Source organism: Rhincodon typus, chromosome 3, assembly GCF_021869965.1.
Source record: "Rhincodon typus isolate 14 chromosome 3, sRhiTyp1.1, whole genome shotgun sequence".
Lineage (NCBI taxonomy): Eukaryota > Metazoa > Chordata > Chondrichthyes > Orectolobiformes > Rhincodontidae > Rhincodon > Rhincodon typus.
In genome coordinates, this window is record NC_063334.1 from 113,180,817 (window position 1) to 113,202,802 (window position 21,986).

The following is a 21,986-nucleotide window of genomic DNA, read 5'->3' on the forward strand; positions in this document are numbered from 1 at the left end:
TGACTCAGACCATGGAGTTAGCTCTTGGATTTGCACTTCGTCCAATTAATGACTAGATTAATTAATCCATTAATTAGGGTGGCATTCAATTTTGAGGGCTCGTGTCAATAAGTATTACTCAGAACGTCAGGGAAGAGCAAATGCAACTCTACAAAACAAAAGAACCATGTCATTTTAAGGAAGGAAATGGATATATTTCACCTACACTAAGGCACAGCTTCCATAAATTACTCCACTAACTGTTACAAGACAAACAATATCATACCAGGAGACGCAGTAAATTCAGGTCTTCGTACTGTGATATAACTCCAAAATTACTCTACTGAGAAGCAGTCGGACAGTTACTTCCCCAGTGTGAACTGCACTCTGCAGTTATTTTAAAAAAATAAATCTGCCGATGTAAACTTAAAGATTAAAGAGGTATTTGACAATGGACTGTTCTGGTGTTTTCAATAAAGATGTGTTGCACTTTCTGCAGTTTAATTAATTCAGCATAATTCAGGATCATGCTGATCAAACAACATTTACAATCCTCAGTTTTTAAAAAAAGTCTATAATATTAAAGCTTTTCTTCCCATTTTGAAGCGTGTGTATGTGTGTGTGTGTGTTTATGTGTGTGTGAGTGCGCGTGTGTGTGTGTATAGTGTTAAGTAGCACATAGCAAAATCTTTCAAAATCTACCTCATAAGATTTAAATGATTCTGCACTTTTAAACTTTTATCATTGGCCAGCTGAGCGAGAGCTGTTGAGTAATATTCCTATATTGGCTGCGAAGAGCTGACCAAAAAAAATTAGACATCATATTTGCAAGTGAGTATTAGTTATTTTGTCAACTACTCCAGTAATCACCATGCATATTTTTATTTCCATCAACTATTGGATGATAAAATATCTGCAACTGTTTCCAGAATTGGATCTTTCCCTTCTGCAGGTGAAGAAATGCTCTGAGGTGTCGAAATTGCAAGAGACGACAGAATGAACACAGAGCTCGATCTGGATTTTGTTTGCTGTGACAGGAGGCATGTCAGGTTGCTAGCTCCTCCAGTATCCAGAAAAAAAATCTCTCCGTTTAGGTGTGTAAAAGAAAAGTCCTTTCCCGACACCAGGGAGATTTCATTCTGTCAGCTGCTCTATACATGAATCAACTGCGCTTCGGAAAGTCAGTCAAGGGAAGGGCAGTTCCCTGTCATTATCCTATTGCAGCTAATGCTTTGCAAGATGTACAGTATTACAGCATGATGCCACACTCTGGTCATTCATGCTCTGAAGTCTGTACAGCACCAACCTTAGCAATAGTCACCCATATGAAAGTACTAAAAAAGTAATCTCTTCATAACAACACTCCTATCAGAATGGATTCAGGCGCATTCCTGTTCCTAAGGGGGAGAATGGGTTGACCTTGGCCCACATTAATGCATCATTCAGAGAGATCGCTGACCTTCCATCCTCAAGGAAGTACACCGGTCCCTAAAGGGAAGATTAAAAAAGAGGTTTAACTGTTCCATCATAATTCAGTCATTATGCTGATCTGATTGCATTTTACAGTGCTCAGAGTTTATAAAGTTTTATTACGTTAACACTTTTGTGTATTTGGAGCATGTGCATATTACAATTTAAAATTGAGATTAAAATGTAATTTCTAGAATCTAAATAGTATTGCTTTGGTTCAAACCAGTGGCTGAGAAGTTAAGTTATTCACTTTAGTTTTGGCTTCTCTTCTTATCTCTCTTTCTCCTGGCTGATATTTAATTATTTATCAACGTGACTATTTGTCAATGTGGTGGAACTGCTCTTAACTAGAGCTTGTCATGTTTCCCTAAATTACCACAGTTACAACACTTCCATGAACTGAGAAGCTCTCTGGAACAGGCTGAGGTCTTGTGCCTACACACAAGTTGCTTCTTTCTTGGTTAATTCTGTCACTCACCTCCATTGCCTTCTGTTCTCTTGCACAACTGTCTCTCACTCTCTGTCACTTACACATTACACTTCATTTCTTCCTGGGAAGTGGGCAACGTTGGCAAGGCCGACACTTATTATCATGCTTGAGTCGGCCATTTCAGAGGGCAGTTAAGAATCAACTGCATTTCAGTGGGTCTGGAGTCACTTGTAGAATAGACCAGGTAAGCATGACAAATTTCCTTTCCTAAAGGTGTACTCCTGAACCAGACGGATTTTTACCACAATCCACACGATCGCCAATAGGCTAGCTTTTAAGAATCTTTTACGTTTCAATAAGGTCTCTTCTAAACTCCAATGAGTACAGGCCCATCCCGCACAACCTCTCATAAGAAAATCCCGCTATCATTCTAGTGAACCTTTTCTGAACTGCCTCCAAAGCCAGTACATCTTTCCTCAGATAAAGGAACCAAAACTGTTCGCATACATGTGAGGTTCATAAACACCTCATACAACTTGCACTGGAGACAGTACAGTGAAGGTTCACAAATAAGTTGGTCGGTGGGATGACAGGGTTGTCCTATCATAAAAGGCTGAGTAAATTGGGCCTATATAAATTGGGTCACAGGTGACTTCCTTGAAACTACTGAATTTTGAAGAGGCATTACAGGAAAGACATCAAGAGCCTGTTTCTCCTGGCTGGGCTGTCGTAAAAGCAAGGGGCACTGACTCAGGCGAAGGGGGCTGAGACGAACAAAAAGTTCTTCATTCACAGGACTGTGAAACGTTGGATGCCGTATCATAGAGGGCTATGCATGATACCTCGCCGAATTTCTTTAAAGCTGTGATAGCCAATATTTTAGTCTCTCAGGAAGCCAACGGATATGGAGAATGGCCGGGAAAGTAGAGTTGAAACTGATGATGACCCACAATCACATTGATCACCAGAGAATGGGTTGCATGGTCAACTCATCCTCCCGTTCCCTATCTTCTAAAGTAGAGGGAAAGATGGCCTGTTTCTAAGCTGTTATTTTTATGTACGTTTATGAAGTTCTATATTCATCGACTATACAAATTAAACACTTGCTGAAGGACTCTATTAATATACACATTTAAACAGCTTATTATCAGTACAAATAAAATTGACATTACAGCAATTGAAAGTCAATTTCAACTGCTTCATGCAATAAATCAAAAATAAACGTGCTCTGCTTACCTGTATCCGCAAACCTGTGAGGCAGGACGTATGGACATCTGAGTGACTGGGAAGATTAGAACCTGTGACATAATCAGGGCCAATCAGTCCTTTGATGGGTTCTTCCTTAATCCTATTTAGCAAAATGCTGTACACTTCTCTCTGAGATTCAGAAGGAGGCATATATGGCAAGTCCTCGAGTGACCTGGCAGAACTGGGAAACCAACTCGTGTGAGACATGTGTATTTTGAAGGACTGCAATAAACAATGTAGATCCAAATTATTCATCAGCTTTATGACCAACAGTGGTAGGGCAATTGATAGATAACTTAGAATGCGTTTGAAAGAGAATAACACTGATGCATTCATCATTCTCACAGTTATGAAACAACACCATTGAAATTTAGATCACCATCAGATATTTTACAGATATTTTCTAACCAATCTGTTCAGAGGTGGTCTTACACACACCTCTGGAGTAGGGGTGCGGATTGAACCTGGGCCTCCCTCGTTCAGAGGTGGGGACACTACCACTGTCCCACAGGAGCCTGGCAGAACAGATTTATATGAGGATCAGATGTCCAGCTGTTTTAATGGGCATTAATTCAGTTTGAGGGGTGCACATATTTGGTGTCCGACCTTGCAGATTGGGCCTGAATCATTGAACCCACAGTATGTGACCGGTAAACCAAGAATAGTCAGAGTTTTGACGTTAGCGCAGTGTGTCTCTGTGGCATTATCGCCATCTACAGCTGCTGCTGAAATTGTTGTAAGTGCTGCCCCCTCCCAATCCTGTCTTTCCTGGAATTCCAGATGTTTGAAGCCTTTCAATCAGATGTCCACCTCAGCCATAGTCCCAAAATGAAACAACTATGTGACTGCCACCATGGTACACTCTCCCTCTTCATCCCTCTCAATCTTTGGGATGGTCAATCATGCCATCCTCTTCCAAGCATCACTCCACTGTCACTCCACTGTGTGGCAATGCTCTCACATCATTCCATTCTTACCTTCCTAATTGTAGTCTGAGTATTATTGGCAATGACTTCCTTTCCTGCTTCTATATGATGACCTGTGGTGACTCTCACACCAAGCCCTGTCATCACATGGGCTACCTGCACAAACAACCCATCATCAACCACCAATGGTCCCCATTAGCAGCTAGTCATTATCCCAGACTGACATTTACCCATTCCTTTGTCTGCCCAACTGTTCTTCTCTCTCTATCTCTGGGCCTCATCTCCACCTATCGTTTATTCCTCCCCTTCCCCCATCCCTTCTTCAGCGTGTGTGTCAACCTTTTCTCAGCTACAATCAGTTCTGAAGAAGGGCCACTTCTTCAAGACCCGAAATGTTAACTCTGCTTTCTTTCCACAGATGCTTTGTTCTTTCAGCAATTTCTATTTTTGTTTCTGATTTCCAGCATCTGCAGCTCTTCGTTTTTTTTTTCCTCTAGGGATCTATCCCTGGCTCCTTCTATTTCTCATCCACATGCTGTCTCTCGATGCCCTCAGTGTTGATTTTCATAAATACACTAGCAACACTCAGCTTTACTTCACCACCATTTCTCTTTACTCCTCCACTGTTGCTAAATGATCAGGGTGCCCATCTGTCACCTGGGGTACTGGAGAAATAGACATTTGCACTGATTAAAGCTTGCGAAGATTGAAGATTTTGATCCCTGCTCTAAATTCTGTTCCCTATTATGAATTTCATTCCTCTGCCTGGCAACTGTCTGAGATTGACCCAAACTATTTGCAATGTTGGGAGTCGTACTGAGATGAACGTCTGTCCACTGTTCATGCTATCACAAAGATTTCCTCCAAAATATCGGTTGACTTTGCTCGTCCTCTGCTTTGAAGCCCTCATTCATGCCTTCATTACCTCTTCAGGTCAGAAGCCCTGTGTACTGATTCTGGATAATGTTCAGCAAAAGTTCTGCAGCGGTTTGCCAGAGATAGGGACGCTACTGACTCTGCCCCTTCATTAATTTGACTTGACTATTTCAATGCACTCTCGGCTGACCTTCCACATTCTACTCTCAGTGAACCATAGGTCATCCAAAACTCTGTATGTCCTAACCTGCCCCAAGTTCTGTTTCCATCACCGCGTGCTCACTGATCTACATTGGCCCCCAGTCAAACAACGCCTTGAATTAAAAACTCTCATCCTTGATTGCAGGACCCTCTGTGATCTCGTCCCTCCGCTCTGCCCCATAGACTCTGAGCTGTCTGGGTTCCTCAAATTCCACCTTCTTGAGCATCCCTGATTTGCACTGCTCCTCTACGGTGGCCATGCCTTCCGCTGACTAACCCCAGGTCCCAGGAGTCCCTCCTTGCACCTCTCTGTCTCCAAATCAGTTTCTGTCTCTAAAATATTCCCTAAAAGTAACTTCTTTGTTAAAGTTTTTGTTTAATATCACCTAATGTGGCTAGGCATCATGTTTTACGGAAAAGTAAGATTTTCCATTGCAGAAGCAGGTCATTCAGTCCAAACTGCCCCTCCCAAAGAACATCCCACTCAGACCCAGCCCATCCCTGTAACACTGCATTTCACTTAGCTAATCCATCCAGCCTGCACATCTTTGGGCTGTGGGAGGAAACCCACACAGCTGTAGGGAGAATGTGCAAACTCCACACAGTCACCCACAGCTGGATTTGAATCTGGATCCCTCATGCTGTAAGGCAGCAGTGCAGCCCACTGAGCCACCATGCCACCCTGATCTGATGGAATGGTGGAACAGGCTTGAAGGGCTGAATGGCCTCCTCCTGTTTCCACATTCATTTCACTACCAGCTCAAGTGGATATTGAATATTACTGGTCCATTGGTATTGCTCATAGCACACTTATTGTTCCCAGCAAGGCAACTATGTTAGATACCAAACACGAGGCTATTTGGTTGTTTTTGTAGCCCTGTTCCAATTTAATAGCTTGGTGTACATCTATTGGGGTGCAAGGTTCAGCTAGCTCAGTTGGCGAGATGGCTGGTTTGCATTACAGAGTGATGCCAACTGCCTAGGTTCAATGCCCACGCTGGCTGAGGTACCACCTTCCTTCCCTGATGCATGGCAACCCTCAAATTAAACTCACCACTAGATCTCACTCTCTAATGGGTGGAACTATGGTGACTTTACCTTTATTACAGGCAGCAGTCCCACAATTTTAGTGCTGGAAGATAAATGAGGTGTGACTGTTCTTTTTGGTGAAGCAGGGAGAGGTGACCAAGCAGTGTCCTTTCCCACATTCCCCTCCTCCGATGTCGATACCTACACAGGCATGATGACTTGGGAATTAAGGATAATAGTGTGGAGCTGGAGGAACACAGCAGGCCAGGCAGAATCAGAGGGGCAGGAAAGTTGACATTGAAATGGTCTGAAGAAGGGTCCCAACCCAAAACGTCAGCTTTCCTGCTCCTCTGATGTTGCCTGGCCTGCTGTGTTCCTCCAGCTCCACACCTTGTTATCTCTGACTCCAGCATCGGCAGTTCCTATTATCTCTGAATGACTTGGGAATTAGTTCCTTTAGTTTGCAACAAAAGACACAATAAATACCTTGGTGTGGCTCCATCATAACCCCACCATAAAATCAAGTGTAGCAGCCAGAAGAGGGAGAAGCTCAGAAGTTATTTGGCGACCTGTCATCATGGAAGTACAGTGAGTTTGTTCTATCGGTTAGTTGCGTACTCACTTGCTGGTTGACTGAGTGCAGGCTCTCCATCCATCCAGCTCGGCCGATAGCTGCTCAATCCGTATCGGGACTGTCACCTCTCTACGCTTCAAGAGCTGGCTGTAACAAAGAGGGCGGACCTTTGAGGCACAAGCGGAAATTTCAAAGTGCGAGACTCAAGGCCTGGGTTCCTGACTCTAATCGAGACACCTCTGGCCTCACACAGAACTCGACAGCTATTCTAAAAATGGCAGAACATTCACCGACCAGACTATAACCAGTTGACTGCTCGAGTTTGTCATCTCCAGCATCACGCTGTTTAAAAGCTGGATCATTTTGATCTTTTAGACACTGCGTTCAGGAGTATGTGGGCAACACAGACAGGGTCATCATTTACTGTCCTTCTCAAGTAGCTTTGAGCTCTCTCTGTCAGAAGGAACATTAAGAGGTGGCCACTTAGCCCCTGGCGCCTACGTTGCTGTTCAATTCGGAATACACCTTTAACCTCTTCAAGGAGGAAATCCTTGTACAACAACAACAGTTTTGTAATCGGACAAACTTAAAATGCTACATAAACAGCATTAGTATTTGCTCCAAGTTATTGTAAGACCATAAGAAATAGGAACAGGAGGAGACTGTTCGGCCCTTTGAGCCTCTTGACCTTTCAATTGGATCATGGCTGATCCGACATTCCTCACATTCACTTTCCCGCCCTTTCCCCATAACCCTTTATTCCCCGGCTGATCAAGAATCTATTTATCACAGATTTCAATGTACACAAGGGCGGGCTGCTGAGCAGTTCCTACATTTACAGCCTTTGTTTCACAAGGTGGTTATTAGAAATGGAAATTTTGGACACCAATGTCCCAGAAATTAAGCTCCTCAGCCAAGACTGAAGCAGATCAGGTTGATATGTTCCACTGCTGACCAGCAGTAACACAGTGCCTTCTGTAATAGTATCAGCACAGGGTGGGGGTCACTTAGATCGCCATCTCTACACTGGCTCTTTAGAATAGTTTTCTGATTAGCTGTTCGTGGGGAAGCAGTGGTATTATCGCTGGATTGTTAAATCAGAGACCCAGGTAATCTTCTAGTGACATTGGGTTGAATCCTGCCATGGCAGATAGGGAATTTAAATTCAATAAATTTCTAGAATTAGAGTCAATGACGACCATAAGTCGATTGTTGAAAACACCCATCTGGTTCACTCATGTCCTTTAGGGAAGGAATCTGCCATCCTTACCTGGTCTGACCTACATATGACTCCAGACCTACAGCAATTTGTTTGACTCTTAACTGCCCTCTGGGGCAATTAGTGATGGACAATAAATGTTGGCCTAGCCACTGAAGCCCACATCCTGCGAATGAATTAAAAACGAAAGTTCTACCGCCCTGCCCCTCTCCCATAATTCTGCAAACTATTCTGTTTCCATTGTTTCTAAAACTTCCCTGAATTTGCCTCCATTGGCCTCTCCCAGTATTGAAGAATACCAGGCCATTTCATTGCAGCCCCACTAAGTCAGTAGTTAGTGGGAGCTCAACCTGGTCTTTGTCGTTTTATGTGGACCAGAACATTAACTCTCCTGTTCAGAGAACCTTATCTTTAGCTCTGGAACACATTTTGACCTTCACAGCATTTCAAGCAAGCAAAGTAGTTCATTGACATTTCAATGATCTAAACTTTTCATCTCACAGGATCTACTTCAACCTATGCAAAATCAAATTTTGTTAACACGCTCCACAAAAACCTGTTTTATTGAAAGATTTACAAGACTGACTGTCATAATTTGAGCGAAAATGTTTCAGTATGTACTGCCCTCACCTGGTGTACTCATAAAGCGCAGGCACAATGCTGTTGTACTGTCTCCTCATGGCCAGTAATGTAGCAATGTAGCCGCAAAATATAAGTAGCTCATTCCGAAATCTGAAAGACAAGAGTTCCCAATTCTGTCGCAGGCCAAGAATAAGGTGTTGCATTTCCATTTGTTTATGTTAGGGAAGATTAGAAATATATTAAAAAAACAGGTCATTTTGTTTTTGGCTTTGATGACCTTCACTGGACAACTCTTGAATCCTATCTGCCATTGCCACTTTCTTTTGTACATGAAAGTTAATACGAGATGCAGAAAAGTCCCCATTACAGAGATAAGATACAGATTGAAAAGACAATGAGGCAGTCCAATCCTATACACTATAAGGCAGATTATTGAGAACTTAATAAACCCGGAGTGATATGATCCATAGGCTTTAGCACAAAATATGGAGTTCTACTGCAGCTTTTATTTTTATTGAATGAATTAAGGAGATCTGCCTTTTGAAATGTATTCTAATTAATAGTGAACTGAAATGTTCATATTTGTACAATCCTTTTATTGTGCTATGCAGTATTTCTATCGTAATGTTTGCCAGTAATTACTTGTTTTATTTGCATCATTATTATAATTCAGCAGCCATGAGGCTTTTTCAACAAAACAACTATCTGCCTGTCTGTCTGTGTAACTGGTTGAGACAAGTCACAGCTCTTGGTTTGTATTCTGATCGGATATAAATACCTTAAAATTGTTCCAAATGCATATTCAAGTATTTTCTTTTGAAGTTTTCTGTCTTTCTCAATCTTTCAGGCAGTGAGTCTCAAAACGCCAGCACACTGCATAAAATAAAACTTCTTTTTCAAAACCACTCACCAAATACAAGGATGTTGCCAGGGTTGGAGGGTTTGAGCTACAGGGAGAGGCTGAATAGGCTGGGGCTATTTTCCCCTGGAGTGTCAGAGGCTGAGGGGTGACTTTATAAAGGTTTATAAAATCATGAGGGGCATGGACAGGGTGAATGGTCAAGGTCTTTTCCCCAGGGTAGGGGGTACAAAACTGGAGAGCATAGGTTTAAGGTGAGAGGGGAAAGATTTAAAAGGGACCTGAGGGGCAACTTTTTCACTTAGAGTGTGGTGTGTGTGTATGGATCGAGCTGCCGGAGAAAGTGATGGAGGCTGGTACAATTACAACATTTAAAAGGCATCTGGATGGGTACATGAATAGGAAGGGTTTAGAGGGTTATAAGCCAAATGGGACCAGATTAATTTAGGCTATCTGGTCGACCTGGACTAAAGTGTCTGCTTCCATGTAGTACAGCTCTATGACTTTATGACTCTATATATGCTTCCTGCCCCGACCCACCACCTCAATAACCGCTCAACCCAAACCAGTCATTAACTCTACTCCTTCTTGTCCACATTATTTATGTCTTCCATAATTTTATACATGTAGATCGTCCATGTGTCTGTAGCCTGATGTGAATCTCTGTCACACTATCACGAGACTCTTACAATCACGTGGTTGGGTCCTCTTGGCTCACTTTATGGTGCTGGCTTTTGGGAAAGTGCTATTCAATTTACCACGTTCCCTTGCTCTTTAGTCATGTCCTGGGACTTGTTTTATTTCTTTCCAGGTACATACCAAATGACTGGATCAGACTGAAGCTAGTTTACAGCTGGTGAAAAGTAGAAAGCCGACGCCTGATCTCATACACATCCAATTCTTCTTGTCAAACACATTAGCACACATCTAACCACCTGTTGGCTTGTTCCTGTATATCCAAACGTAAGTAAACATCCAATTCATGTCTCACAGCTATCTGAGATATCCATACCTCTCTAGATTTGTCATTTTTGACCACCTTGGGTGACTGTCCCTTCAGCTGACCAGGCCTTAAGCTGTTTGGAATTTGTCCTTAAGCCCGATGGCCTCTCTTTCTTCCTTTAATGTGCACCTTAAAACTCATTTCTTTAAACAAGCTTTTGGTTGTCTCTTTTGACGTCTCTTTATGCGGCTCAGTGTGTCATATGTCATTTGCTGTGGTACCTTTTGTTATGTTGAAGGTGCTATATAAATAAAAGTTGTAGCTACGTCAGCCCTGATCGTGTGGCCAATTCTTGGACGGGTGTTGAACCCATAACCTTCAGTCTTGGATGTAACAGTGCTGCTAACTGTGTGGCACTACCAGCGCTGTGGTACTGCTCGCATGGAATGGTGCCATAACATGGCTTTTTCTGGCTCAGCCATGCTTGTCCAGGTTACAGCTGATTGAACATGGTGAAACACAAGGCTGGTTGCACAAGACATATGTCCCCACCACTATTACCCCACCCTACCTACAACTGTGTACATTAGCACTGAAGGACAGCACATCAGTACATATGTGAGCACAATGGAGCACTGTTCTTGTACAGCTACATCACAGAAATTGTGATGCAGCATGTCAGTTTACAACCCTTACCAGCAACTGTGATGGACCAACAAGTACCATTTAACAAAGCACATTCAATCTAATAACCTTCAAGCCAAAATTGTATTTTTTATTTAAATGGGCAGCAGTATTCGTGATCTAACTTACTCACTACACTTGTGTAGCATCAGCCGGTCAGTGCGAATGTAGCTGAGCAGGTCCAGGATCCCGTAGACAGAGTCCAAGGTCCAATCAGAGCTACTTAGCTGCTCTGTTCAGTTAAAAGAAGCAAATATTTAGTCATTTGCTGGATTTTGAGCCATTTTTCCAAACTACAGACAAGACATCGATAGGAATTTCAAACATTTGTTACAATACCAACTTTAAGTGAAATAACTTTAAGTGAAATGACTTTAAATGAAGCATGGTTTCTCATAGAAACCAATGTTAATGCCAGGGTTGAGTGGCCAAAGACAATTTTTGCCCAGAACAACCAACGTAGTGCTGTATTTGGAAATAATAAACATTAGTCCAACCATTGAGCATGTTCTTCCAGAGTGTTAGCGTGGTAACAACAGATTTACAACCAGGTGCATTGCATTGTTTCAAACAGCAGAGAAATACACTAGAATACTAATGATAAGAAATGAAATAAAAACAGAAATAAAGCAGCTGGGGAAACTCAACAGATCTGAAGAAGTGAGTTTTGAAGAAGAGTCATTCTGGAATTTAAACCTGAGCTCTGTCCCTCTCCCTACAGATCCAGCCATTCCTGTTGCATTTTTCCAACATTTGCTGTTTTTATTTCAGATCTGAAGAAGGCCATTCAGCCCATCATGCCTGTAACTGGTTCTGATACCCAGTGCTATGCCCCTGCCTTTATCCCATTTCCATCCAAATAATTACCTAATGCCTCCTCTCTCTCTGGCGTGCACCCACAGCATTTTGGGAAGGCAAATCAGGGTAGGCCTTCTTTTTTTTTATTCATTCACGGGATGAGGGCGTCACTGACTGGGCAGCATTTGTTGCCCATCCCTAATTGCCCAGAGGGCAGTTCAGAGTCAACCACATTGCTGTGGGTCTGGAGTCACATGTAGGCCAGACCAGGTAAGGATGGCAGTTTCCTTCTTTAAAGGACATTAGTGAATCTAGATGGGTTTTCCCAACAATTGACAATGGATTCACGGTCATCATTAGATTCTTAATTCCAGATATTTATTGAATTCAAATTCCACCATCTGCCGTGGCAGGATTCGAACCCAGGTCCCCAGAACATTATTTGGGTCTCTGGATTAATAGTCCAATGATAATAATACCACTAGGCCTCCCCTTATACACTTGATGATGAGGTCCTGGGGAGTGCTGCCAAACTAAGAGACCTTGGAGTGCAGGTTCATAGTTCCTTGAAAGTAGAGTCGCAGGTAGACAGGATAGTGATGAAGGTGTTTGAAACACTTGCCTTTATTAGTCAATGCATTAAGTATTGGAGTTGGGAGGTCATATTGCGGCTGTACAGGACATTGGTTAGGCCACTTTTGGAATACTGCGTGCAGTCTGGTCTCCTTGCTATAGGAAGGATGTCATGGAACTGGAAAGGGTTCAGAAAAGATTTACAAGGATGTTGCCAGGAGGGTTTGAGGTATAGGGAGAGGCTGAAATAGGGAGGAGCTATTTTCCCTGGATTATCGGAGGTTGATGTGACCTTGTAGAGGTTTGTAGAATTATGAGGGGCATGGATAGGGTGATTGGACAAGGTTTTTTCCCTGGGATGGGGGAGTCCAAAACCAGAGGGCAGAGGTTTAAGGTGATAGGGGAAAGATTTAAAAAGGACCCGAGGGGCAACTTTTTCACGCAGAGGGTGGTGCGTGTATGGAATGAGCTGCCACAGGAAGTGGTGGAGGCTGGTATAATTACAACATTTAAAAGGCACCTGGATAGGTACATGAACAGAAAGGGTTGAGAGGGAAAAGGGCCAAATGCTGGCAAACGGGACTAGATTTATATAGGATATCTAGTTGGCATGGACGTGTTGGACCGAAGGGTCTGTTTCTATGCTGTGCATCTCTATGACTCTAAGACTATCTGTGGTTTGTATTGACTGGTCCAGTGAGCTATAAACAAGGAAAGGAACTCCTCACTTTATCAATGCCTCAACAATGGCTAATAAGCATGGGTCCTGTTCATGTTATATCTCAAACCTCAAACAAATGAAAGGGCAACATTTGATTGTGTGTGTGTAACAGTTTTTAATGACAGTGCTTTAAAATGTCTATTTCAGGTTTCAGCTCTGGCTTTGAGCTCTACGATAACTTGGTTTACTTTTCGTTCAGTCTAAACCCAAAGTTAACCAATCAGACATTGACAGTAAACACACTCACATTATCAAACACAGAATGATTGAACTTGACAGTGGCCTTGTCAATATAAGCAGCATCAAGAGCATAAACTAAAAGAAATTGCTTACGAGAAATCAGGAAAATGCTGCATCTCCATACATTTTATAATACAAGATAATTTAGTTAAAGAGCAATCAATGAGATAACTGGAACCAGGAAGTTTACCTTTAACATAAAGAAGGCCAATTGGAAGTGCTTTTTCTGGCACCGGACTCAATAAATAATATTTTACTGCTTGGAACGTCTCCCCTTCACTTTGAGATGTTTCCGCAATTTGCAAACATTCTTCGCAGGTTGGTAAATGACACTGTGAAGAGATTTCTTTTATAACATAGCAATCAAACCATCAGCATAAATACTTGACAAAGAACATAAGAAACAGGAGTTCGAGTGAACTATACAGCACCTTCATCCTGCTCTGCTTATCAATAAGCATGCCACCTGACCTCTACTCCTCGGCTTCCCAATAACCCTTGAGTTACTGAGTGCTCAAAAATTAACGATTTCAATCTTGAAGCACCTGAGCATCCAAAAGGTAAAAAAGTTCCAAAGTTTCACTATCCTGAAGTGAAGAATCTCCTCATCATGATCCTAAATGTCTCATCCCTTATCACTTATTATGACTTCTAGTTCCAGACTCTTCAGCGAAGAGAATGAGATTACCTCTCATTCTAAACTCCAGGGAATGAAGGTTACTTCTATTCTATCTCTCCTCCCAGGACAGCTCTCTCCTCCTAGGATTCAATCTGGTGAAGATTTTGTTACACCTCCTTCTTCATTAGCAAAGGTGATAAATCTATATTGAATTGCAGAAAAATATTCTTTAACCTGACAGCATTCTGAAATAACTCCACAGAGGTTAGTATCCCCAAGTCACTCTTTATTTACACGTGGAGAGTCCTTGACACTGATTCAGCTTCTTTAGAGCCAGCTCTCAGAGTGAGCAGAACCTCTGACATTCCTGTTTGTATCTGTCAGCCAGGGCTCCCTGACTGGACCAAGTTAACAGCCCCAATCAGGGAACTCATATTCTGTGAGGTCCACCTAGCTGACCTCATTACAATCACTGCACTTTCCTCCATCAATCAAAATACAATTTGCCATCCAACTGCTTGCTTTACCTGTACCTGCATGTTAAACATCCAGGCATGACTCTAATGTACAAGCACACCAAAATCTCTCTAAAAACTAATAATGACTATATTCTAGCCTTTAAAATGTTCTGCTTTTCCATCCTTCATGAGGTTTTCTGCTTCTTAAGTCTACTCAGTTAAAATGCCTGTATCACTTGGCAGACATTACATTTTACATTCCTACCGAGTTCTGTGTTCTCTGCAGGCATGGAAGCATTATAGTCTGTGTCTTCATCCTTTGCTTGTTACTTTGTCCTTCTTAACTGCCTCCTGCACAAACTGGATTAACATAAGATACTCTCTGATTTTAGACACTGGTCAATCAACTTTAACATCTTTGCTCAAGATTCATTTCATCCATCTCCTGAATTTTTTAAAAAAAGTTCAAGATTATTTAGCAGTCTACATTGCTATCTCGTCAGCTTCACCTCCAAACCAACACCCACAGGGCACTGCAGATGATAGGCTGTTAAACCCATTTTTTGGGTCAAGGTGGAGCAAAAGTGCTTCATCTAATCTAACCAGTGACCCCACGCCATCCTCACCCAGAACCTGCTGAGGTCAGGGCCTGAAGTGAATATTTTGGGACGGCCACAGGTCTCAGTGATCATGGAATCCCTACTGTGTGGAAGCAGGCCATTAGGCCCATTGAGCACACAGAGATCCTCTGAAGAACATCCCACTCAGACCCACCCTCCTGCCTTATCCCTGTAGCCCCACACTTCCCATGGCTAATCCACTTAACCTGCACATCCCTGGCCACTACAGGCAGTTTAGCATGGCCAATCCACCCAACCTGCACATCTTTTTACTGTGGGAGGAAACCGGAGCACCTGGAGGAAACCCACGCTGACAAGGGAGAATGTGCAAACTCCACACAGACAGTCACCCGAGGGTGGAATCAGACCCGGGACCCTGGCACTGTGAGGCAGCACTGCTAACCACTGCTGCTCCCAGGCTGACACTAATAGCTATGCTACCGAAGGAAGAAAACCCCTCCTTTTCAACCAGATCTTCCTTTGGGTTCCCTTGTGTCACACAACAAGTGGATGCTTGAATGTCTCCCTGTCAAATTCATCTGGAAGCTGGTTGCCACTGTGCCTCTTTCTGCCCTTCCTGTCATGGGCGACCTCATAAAGCTCCCCCTCAATGAGGTTAACAGCCCATGAAGTGGAGAACAGTGCGTGCAATATCTGACATTTCTGCACTCCCAGAGACGTAAGATTACAGGATTCCCGAGCGGTGCCTCAGCTTCTGCCTGGAAAATAACTTAAAAACCAAAGCAATTACATTCTCTTGAAGCCAGAGGGCAGCTGTCTGCCACAGCACAACAGTATTCACCTTCACCATGCCATCTTACAACCATTACAATGGCCTCCGTTAGAATCGTGGCTGTCCAAAACCACCAATTTATTTATGTGCTGGAAGACTGCTGAAAAGATTCCGGAAGGAATAAAATGGAAACTTTTCCATTTACAGCTTACAGGACACGAATAGCATGTTCTGCAAAGGAATGGGTGAATTCATTCCTTGTGTGTTTTCTGCCTCATTAGTGCGAACCGCACTATTGGTGCCAACATAGAGTCCTGGAGTTCTTAAAGCACAAAAATAGGCCCTTTGGCCCAGCATGTCTGTGCCAGTCATCAACCATCTATCTATTCTAATCCCCTCTTCCAGCACTTGGTCCAAATGCCGTAATTTTTCAAGTGCTGATCTAAATCCGAATTAAATGTTGAGAAAGTTCATGTCTCTACCACCCCTTTTATGCAGGGAGTTCTACATACCCAAAAACTTCTGGGTCAACACCTTTGTCCTCAGATTCCCTCTAAACCTCCTGCTCTTTACTGTAAAACTGTGCTCCCTTGTTACTGACTCTTCTAGCAAGGGGAAAAGTTTCTCCCTATCAACTCTGTCTAACGGCCCTCAACACATGGTACAGCTCAATCAGATGCCCTCCAGCCTTCTCTGCTCTAAGGAAAACAATGCCAGCTTATCTCTTCTCTCTGCAGAGCTGAACTGATCCATCCAAACAACATCCTGGTGAACCTCCTCTGCACCTTCTCTAGTCCAATCACACCCTTTCAGTCATGCGGCAATCGCTACTGCACAATACTCCAGCAGTGGTCCCTCTCAAGTTATATACAGCTCCATTACAAACTTCATGCTCTTGTATTCAATGCTTTGAGTAATAATCGAAAGTATCTCATGTGTCTTCTTTCTACCTATTCTGCTGATTTCAGGGATCTACAGGCAGTCCTCACAAAATATATCACCTCAAACACTTTTCAGGATGAAATTCAATTTGCCACTATTCAACCCATTTGACCAGCCTATCTATATCATCCTGTAGGATGAGGCTTTCCTCTTTGCTGTTGACCACCACCAATTTTTGTGAATCTGTGAACTTACTGATCAGATCTTTGATATTGCTGCATAGATCATTAATGTACACAGCAAACAACAAAGGGCCCAGCACTAAACCCTGTGATACACCATTGGACACAGGCACCCAGTCACAAGAATGCCGTTCAAAGAGTTTTGCGGTGGCAACTGTAACAAAAACAATGCTCTTCCCTGTACACCTGTCACATGAACTCTTCTGGAAAATAGTATGATGGTCCCTGCAGCTCCCAAGCTTTACCTTCTCATGAAGATCATTAACCTCTGCAGTGCTTCCTGGGTAGAACGCACACAGTTTGACCAACAGTAGCTCACTGTCAGGTATCATAGTCAACAAGTCAGCTGCTAGATCCCTGCAAAAAAAAACAAACATACAACAATAATCAAACACAGCTTAATTAGAGAAATAGAAAGGACATTAGTAAGTCTTTCGGGCTTTTATGATAGCTGATGGTCACCGCTATTTAGACTGACTTTCAACTCCAGAATTTGGTGGGATTTGAACCCATGTACAGCTATGCCGGACTTGAGATGTTAACCCTGCTTTCTGTCCTTCCACAGATGATTTGATTTATTATTGTCACATGTACCTCGGTACAGTGAGGAGTTTTGTTTTGTGTGCACTACAGGCAGATCACACCATACAAAGATCATAGGGTGACAGAATACAGCAAGGAATACAAAGTTACAGCTGCAAAGAAGGTAAACAGAAAGCAAGATCAACATTAGATTTGAAATTTGAGAGGTCCATTCAGAAGTTTAATAACAGCGGGGAAGAAGCTGTTCTTGACTCTGTTGGTGCGTGTGTTTAAGCTTCTGCCTTACAGAAGAGGTTGGAAGAGATTACAACTGGGTGGGAAGGCTGGGAGATACTGCCAGACCCTATGAATTTCTCCAGCATTCCCTATGTTTATTTCCCCAGGGGGTCTTTTTTCAATCCTTTATGGGTCATAGCCATCGCTGGCCTAGCCAGCATTTATTGCCCATCCCTAATTGCCCAGAGGGCAGCTAAATGTTGATCACATTGCTGTGGGTCTGGAGTCACATGTAAGCCAGACCAGGTAAGGACTGTAATTTCCTTCCCTGAAGGACATTAGCGAAAAAGATGGATTTTTCCAATAATTGACAATGGTTTCATGTTCATTATTAGATTCTCAGTTCCAGATCTTTTTCTGAGTTCAAATTCCAACATTTGCCATGGAGGGATCCAAACCCAGGACCCCAGAACATTCCTTGGGTTACTGGATTAATAGACAAGTGATAATACTGCTAGACAATCACCTTCCCAGGGTCACCAGCTCAGTATAACCATAGAGTAAAGGCAAAGTCACCATAGCCCTATCAGGCCATAGGTCACCATTAAAGAGACAACTGGTGGTGGCTTAATCCGAGGGTCACTACATCTCAGGCAAAGGGAGAGGGTGCACGACGAGTCCTCAGCCAGTGCAGGGAAATAAATCCATGCTGTCGGCATCACTCCGCATTGCGGAACAGCCATCCAGTCAACTGAGCTAACCAGTCCCTGGTCCTTTTCGAACATCAGGAACAAAGCAAGAGCAGAATGTTACACATGCTGGCAGTCTGAAATTTATAAAACAGAAACATGTAAAATGCTGGAAATTCTCAAATGGTCAGGCAATATCTATGGAGACAGAGGTTTGGATAGACTTTTTGGACAGGTCTTGGGACGCTGACTTGGGCATCAAAAAGGGGTCTCCAGCCTGCACTTGTCAGGGCCTGGGCTGGGGAAGCTATTTCAGTGTTCCAGTTAACATCATTTTAATAGAAGTCAGGTATAGATGCATGATAAAAATGAACAATGGCTCAGATTTTCACCTCACCATTGGAGCAGATTTGACTGACAGGTCTTTAAAGGTGACCCGCTTAACTGATGGTGATTTTTCTGGCTACATTTCCAAGTCTGGTCTGTTTCGAATGTGTCTATTGGAGAGAACGAGGGAGAAATCCACTTTGTGCAAGAGTGGCATGACAGACCAAGACATGACCCCTTTCAACAGTGGTGTGCCATAATTTAGGAGCTAAACTGTTTAAAGGTGCACTTTGGAGCCATTTTTGACAGCTACTGAGGAAAGTTAAGTGGGTAAGGTACTTAAGAGCTTTTTATCGGTGTCAAATCCGATGGGTTGGGGTTGAGAGTGGGGCTTTTAGGTTCAGAGTTCCAGTGTTCTGAAGAGGAGTCATATCAGACTTGAACCATTAACTTGTTTCTCTCCCCACAGACAATGCCAGCCTCCTGCTGAGTTTCTCCAGCATTCTCTGTGTTTATCTTGCTGAGTAACAATGCTCCTTCACAATTTTCAAAATCTATACAGAAGGTCAAAAGCCAAGCATGGCTTGGGGAAATCCCATGAAGTCAGACCATAAACCAATGACTCTGTGATAGGCTACACTATTCCTATTTAACACATTGAAGTAAAATTCTATCTGACTACCCGAGGGTAACCAAGCAAAACTCAGGGATATTCATCAATCCTCACATTTTCATCAAAGTCTACTGTCTCCAGTCACAATTCCTCTCCTGTTCAATAGAGTGCCACACAACAGGCTTGTGAGAAAAATTATAGCCCATGGAAGAAAGGGGACTGGAGAAGAGGGGTGGAATAAAAGAAAACCTGTCTAAATAATCAGAAACAGAGAGCTCTTGTCATTGGATATTATTCCTGCTGAAGGATGGTTTGCAGTGGAGTTCCTCAGGTGTCAGTATTGAGACTCTTCCTTCTCCTGAGGCATATTAATAATCGAGGTAGCATTGTGCAGGGGGCCGTTTCAAAGTTTGCCCATGATATAAAACTTGTAAACTGTGAGGAGGTCTGTGTAGAGCTTCAAAAGGCCATTGACAAGTTGGTCGAGTGGCCAGATAGTGGAAAAATGCGAGATGCTGCATTTTAATAGGATGAACATGAACAGACAATACAAAATAAAGGGGTACAATACTTAAGAGGTGTAGGAACAGAGCAACTTTGCTATGAATAAGCATAGGTTACTGAAGATGGCAGGACAGGTGGACAGAGCAGTTCATAAAGCTTACTGTATCCTGGGCTTTATTAATAACGCAATGAGCGCAAAAGGCTAGGAGGTGATCCCAAACTTATACAAGACACTTAGACCTTAGCTGGCATACTGTGTACAATTCTAGATGCTACACCGTAGGAAGGGTGTGAAGGCATTGGAGAAACCGCAGAAGAGATTTACAAGAATGGTTCTGGAAATCGGAAGCTTCAGTTATGAGGATAGACTGGAGAGGTTGGAACTCATCTCCTTGGAGAGGTTGGAACTCATCTCCTTGGAGAGAAGCAAGCTAACAGGAGATTTGATGTCAGTAATTCGCCAGAGCTAAGGCACCTCCCCTGACTTCAGGGAAGACTTAAAGACAATGGCTAGTGTACTTGTAATTTCCAATCTCACTTCCTTCAATATCTTTGGATGTATCTCATTTGCTCCTGCTGCTTTGTCAACGTTAAGTATCGATAACCAACCTCATGATTTAACAGTTGTGCTTATCACTAGGAAAGATTGTCACGATCTTTACATTTCCTAATTTGATTCCCTAATCTTGAGGAATTACTGTATTTCTGAAATACTTGGGGAAATTGAAGTCCATTTTTTGAATATAGCTGGTGATTACTTTAGAATTTTGATCATGTTAATATTCATTCTTAATCGATGCGGGAATAGGCAAGCATTATGCTTCACTAACTGAATGAAAAGTAATGATAGCAACTTAAAAAATAAATTGAAGTTTAAACCAGTTTGATTTTCATACAGGTTCAAACAGATACAGGTACTCTCACTCCTAATTTAGATGAAAATCATGAAAATAAAAAAACACAAGATAATCATTGATTGTGACATTGAGTTCATGTTACCGACTTATCTTTAATGCTGTCAAGCAATACCGACAAATAATTTTACATTTAAGATATAAACCAAGCAGCTTTGCACAAATTCAAGTCAAAGTCACATAATACATTCTTGGCTTAGGTCCACCAACCCTGTACTGATTACAGAAATTGTCAGTACAGCCATTTCTTTGCTGCCTTCTGTTACAATCCAAAAACAATTAGCCTTTATGATTGCAAATGCTATTTGGTTCAATGTTACTTGCAATGAACGTGCTTTTTATTGATTTAAAATTCTTCAATTTTATTCACTTTTTTTTTAGAGAAGTGTAGCAAATGTGTCAAAAATTCTTGGCCAAGGATTACACCAATGAATGTGGATATCACTGGAAATTGCTTCATTCCACATATGAGGACCGATTCCTTCAATGACTTATATCAGCATTGGTTAACAGCACACGTAGATGAACAATCATGCATTGTTACTACATGGGATAGACTTGAAAAATTAGCAAGTGCATTCCATTTGCTTCACCAACTCTGGGTGATTAACCACTCACCAGGCTCAACAAATAGACAATCAGCCAGGATCTATGGCTCACTGTAGTTCCCAATTTTCGTTTTAATCACATGGGACTTTGCATTGGGAGCAGAAATTTGTACGACGTGTGAAACATACAAAAACACAGCAAACCCAAAACAGCACCAAACAAAAGCGGCAATCTTTACAGCAATGGGAGAACTGGGAGTCCACATGTAGTTATACGCACAGCAGCCAATATTTATGCTTTTGCCAACAGCTGGAGTACCTGTATCCAGTACACGGAAAGCTAAAATCAGAAGGTTAAAAACAAAAGGAAATATAAAATAGTCACTCTTTCCAAAATGTCAGCACAAATGAAGCTGAAAAGAGATAAGCAAATTATAGTCATGCATTGAATAATTTTTGGCCTAATGATGGCAAAACCATTGAGATAGGATGATAGCAAATCCTCCTATGTTTTGGTCTATGTAACAATAGCAACCACACTTCAAAAAGTAATAAATAAAGTGTAGTTTCTTAGGGCAGCACCTTCCCGGATAACCAAACACATATGATCTGGTGCAGAGATAGTAGGAACTGCCGATGCTGGAGAATCTGAGACAACACGGTGTAGAGCTGGATGAACACAGCAGGCCAAGCAGCATCAGAGGAGCGGGAAAGCTGACGTTTCAG

At 42.4% G+C, this 21,986-nt stretch overlaps 1 protein-coding gene across 6 annotated transcripts in view; it reads right to left on the minus strand.

Moving 5' to 3' along the window:
* Positions 1–547: 547 nt before the first annotated feature.
* The window catches only part of wdr17 (WD repeat domain 17), a 91,698-nt gene continuing 70,259 nt past the window's right edge, over positions 548–21,986 (minus strand). For 2 of the 6 annotated variants that reach the window (XM_048594975.1, XM_048594973.1), the window contains 8 exons: positions 21,580–21,600; positions 17,152–17,263; positions 13,543–13,684; positions 11,150–11,252; positions 8,583–8,684; positions 6,782–6,880; positions 3,116–3,299; positions 548–1,467 (listed from right to left, as the gene is read on the minus strand). In XM_048594975.1, the coding sequence (XP_048450932.1) occupies positions 1,348–1,467; positions 3,116–3,299; positions 6,782–6,880; positions 8,583–8,684; positions 11,150–11,252; positions 13,543–13,684; positions 17,152–17,263; positions 21,580–21,600 (883 nt within the window). In that variant the 3' untranslated portion in view covers positions 548–1,347. Of the gene's footprint in view, positions 1,468–3,115; positions 3,309–6,781; positions 6,881–8,582; positions 8,685–11,149; positions 11,253–13,542; positions 13,685–17,151; positions 17,267–21,558; positions 21,601–21,986 lie in introns of all 6 variants that reach the window. The other 4 variants (XM_048594976.1, XM_020519572.2, XM_048594972.1 and 1 more) reach the window with 3 other exon arrangements.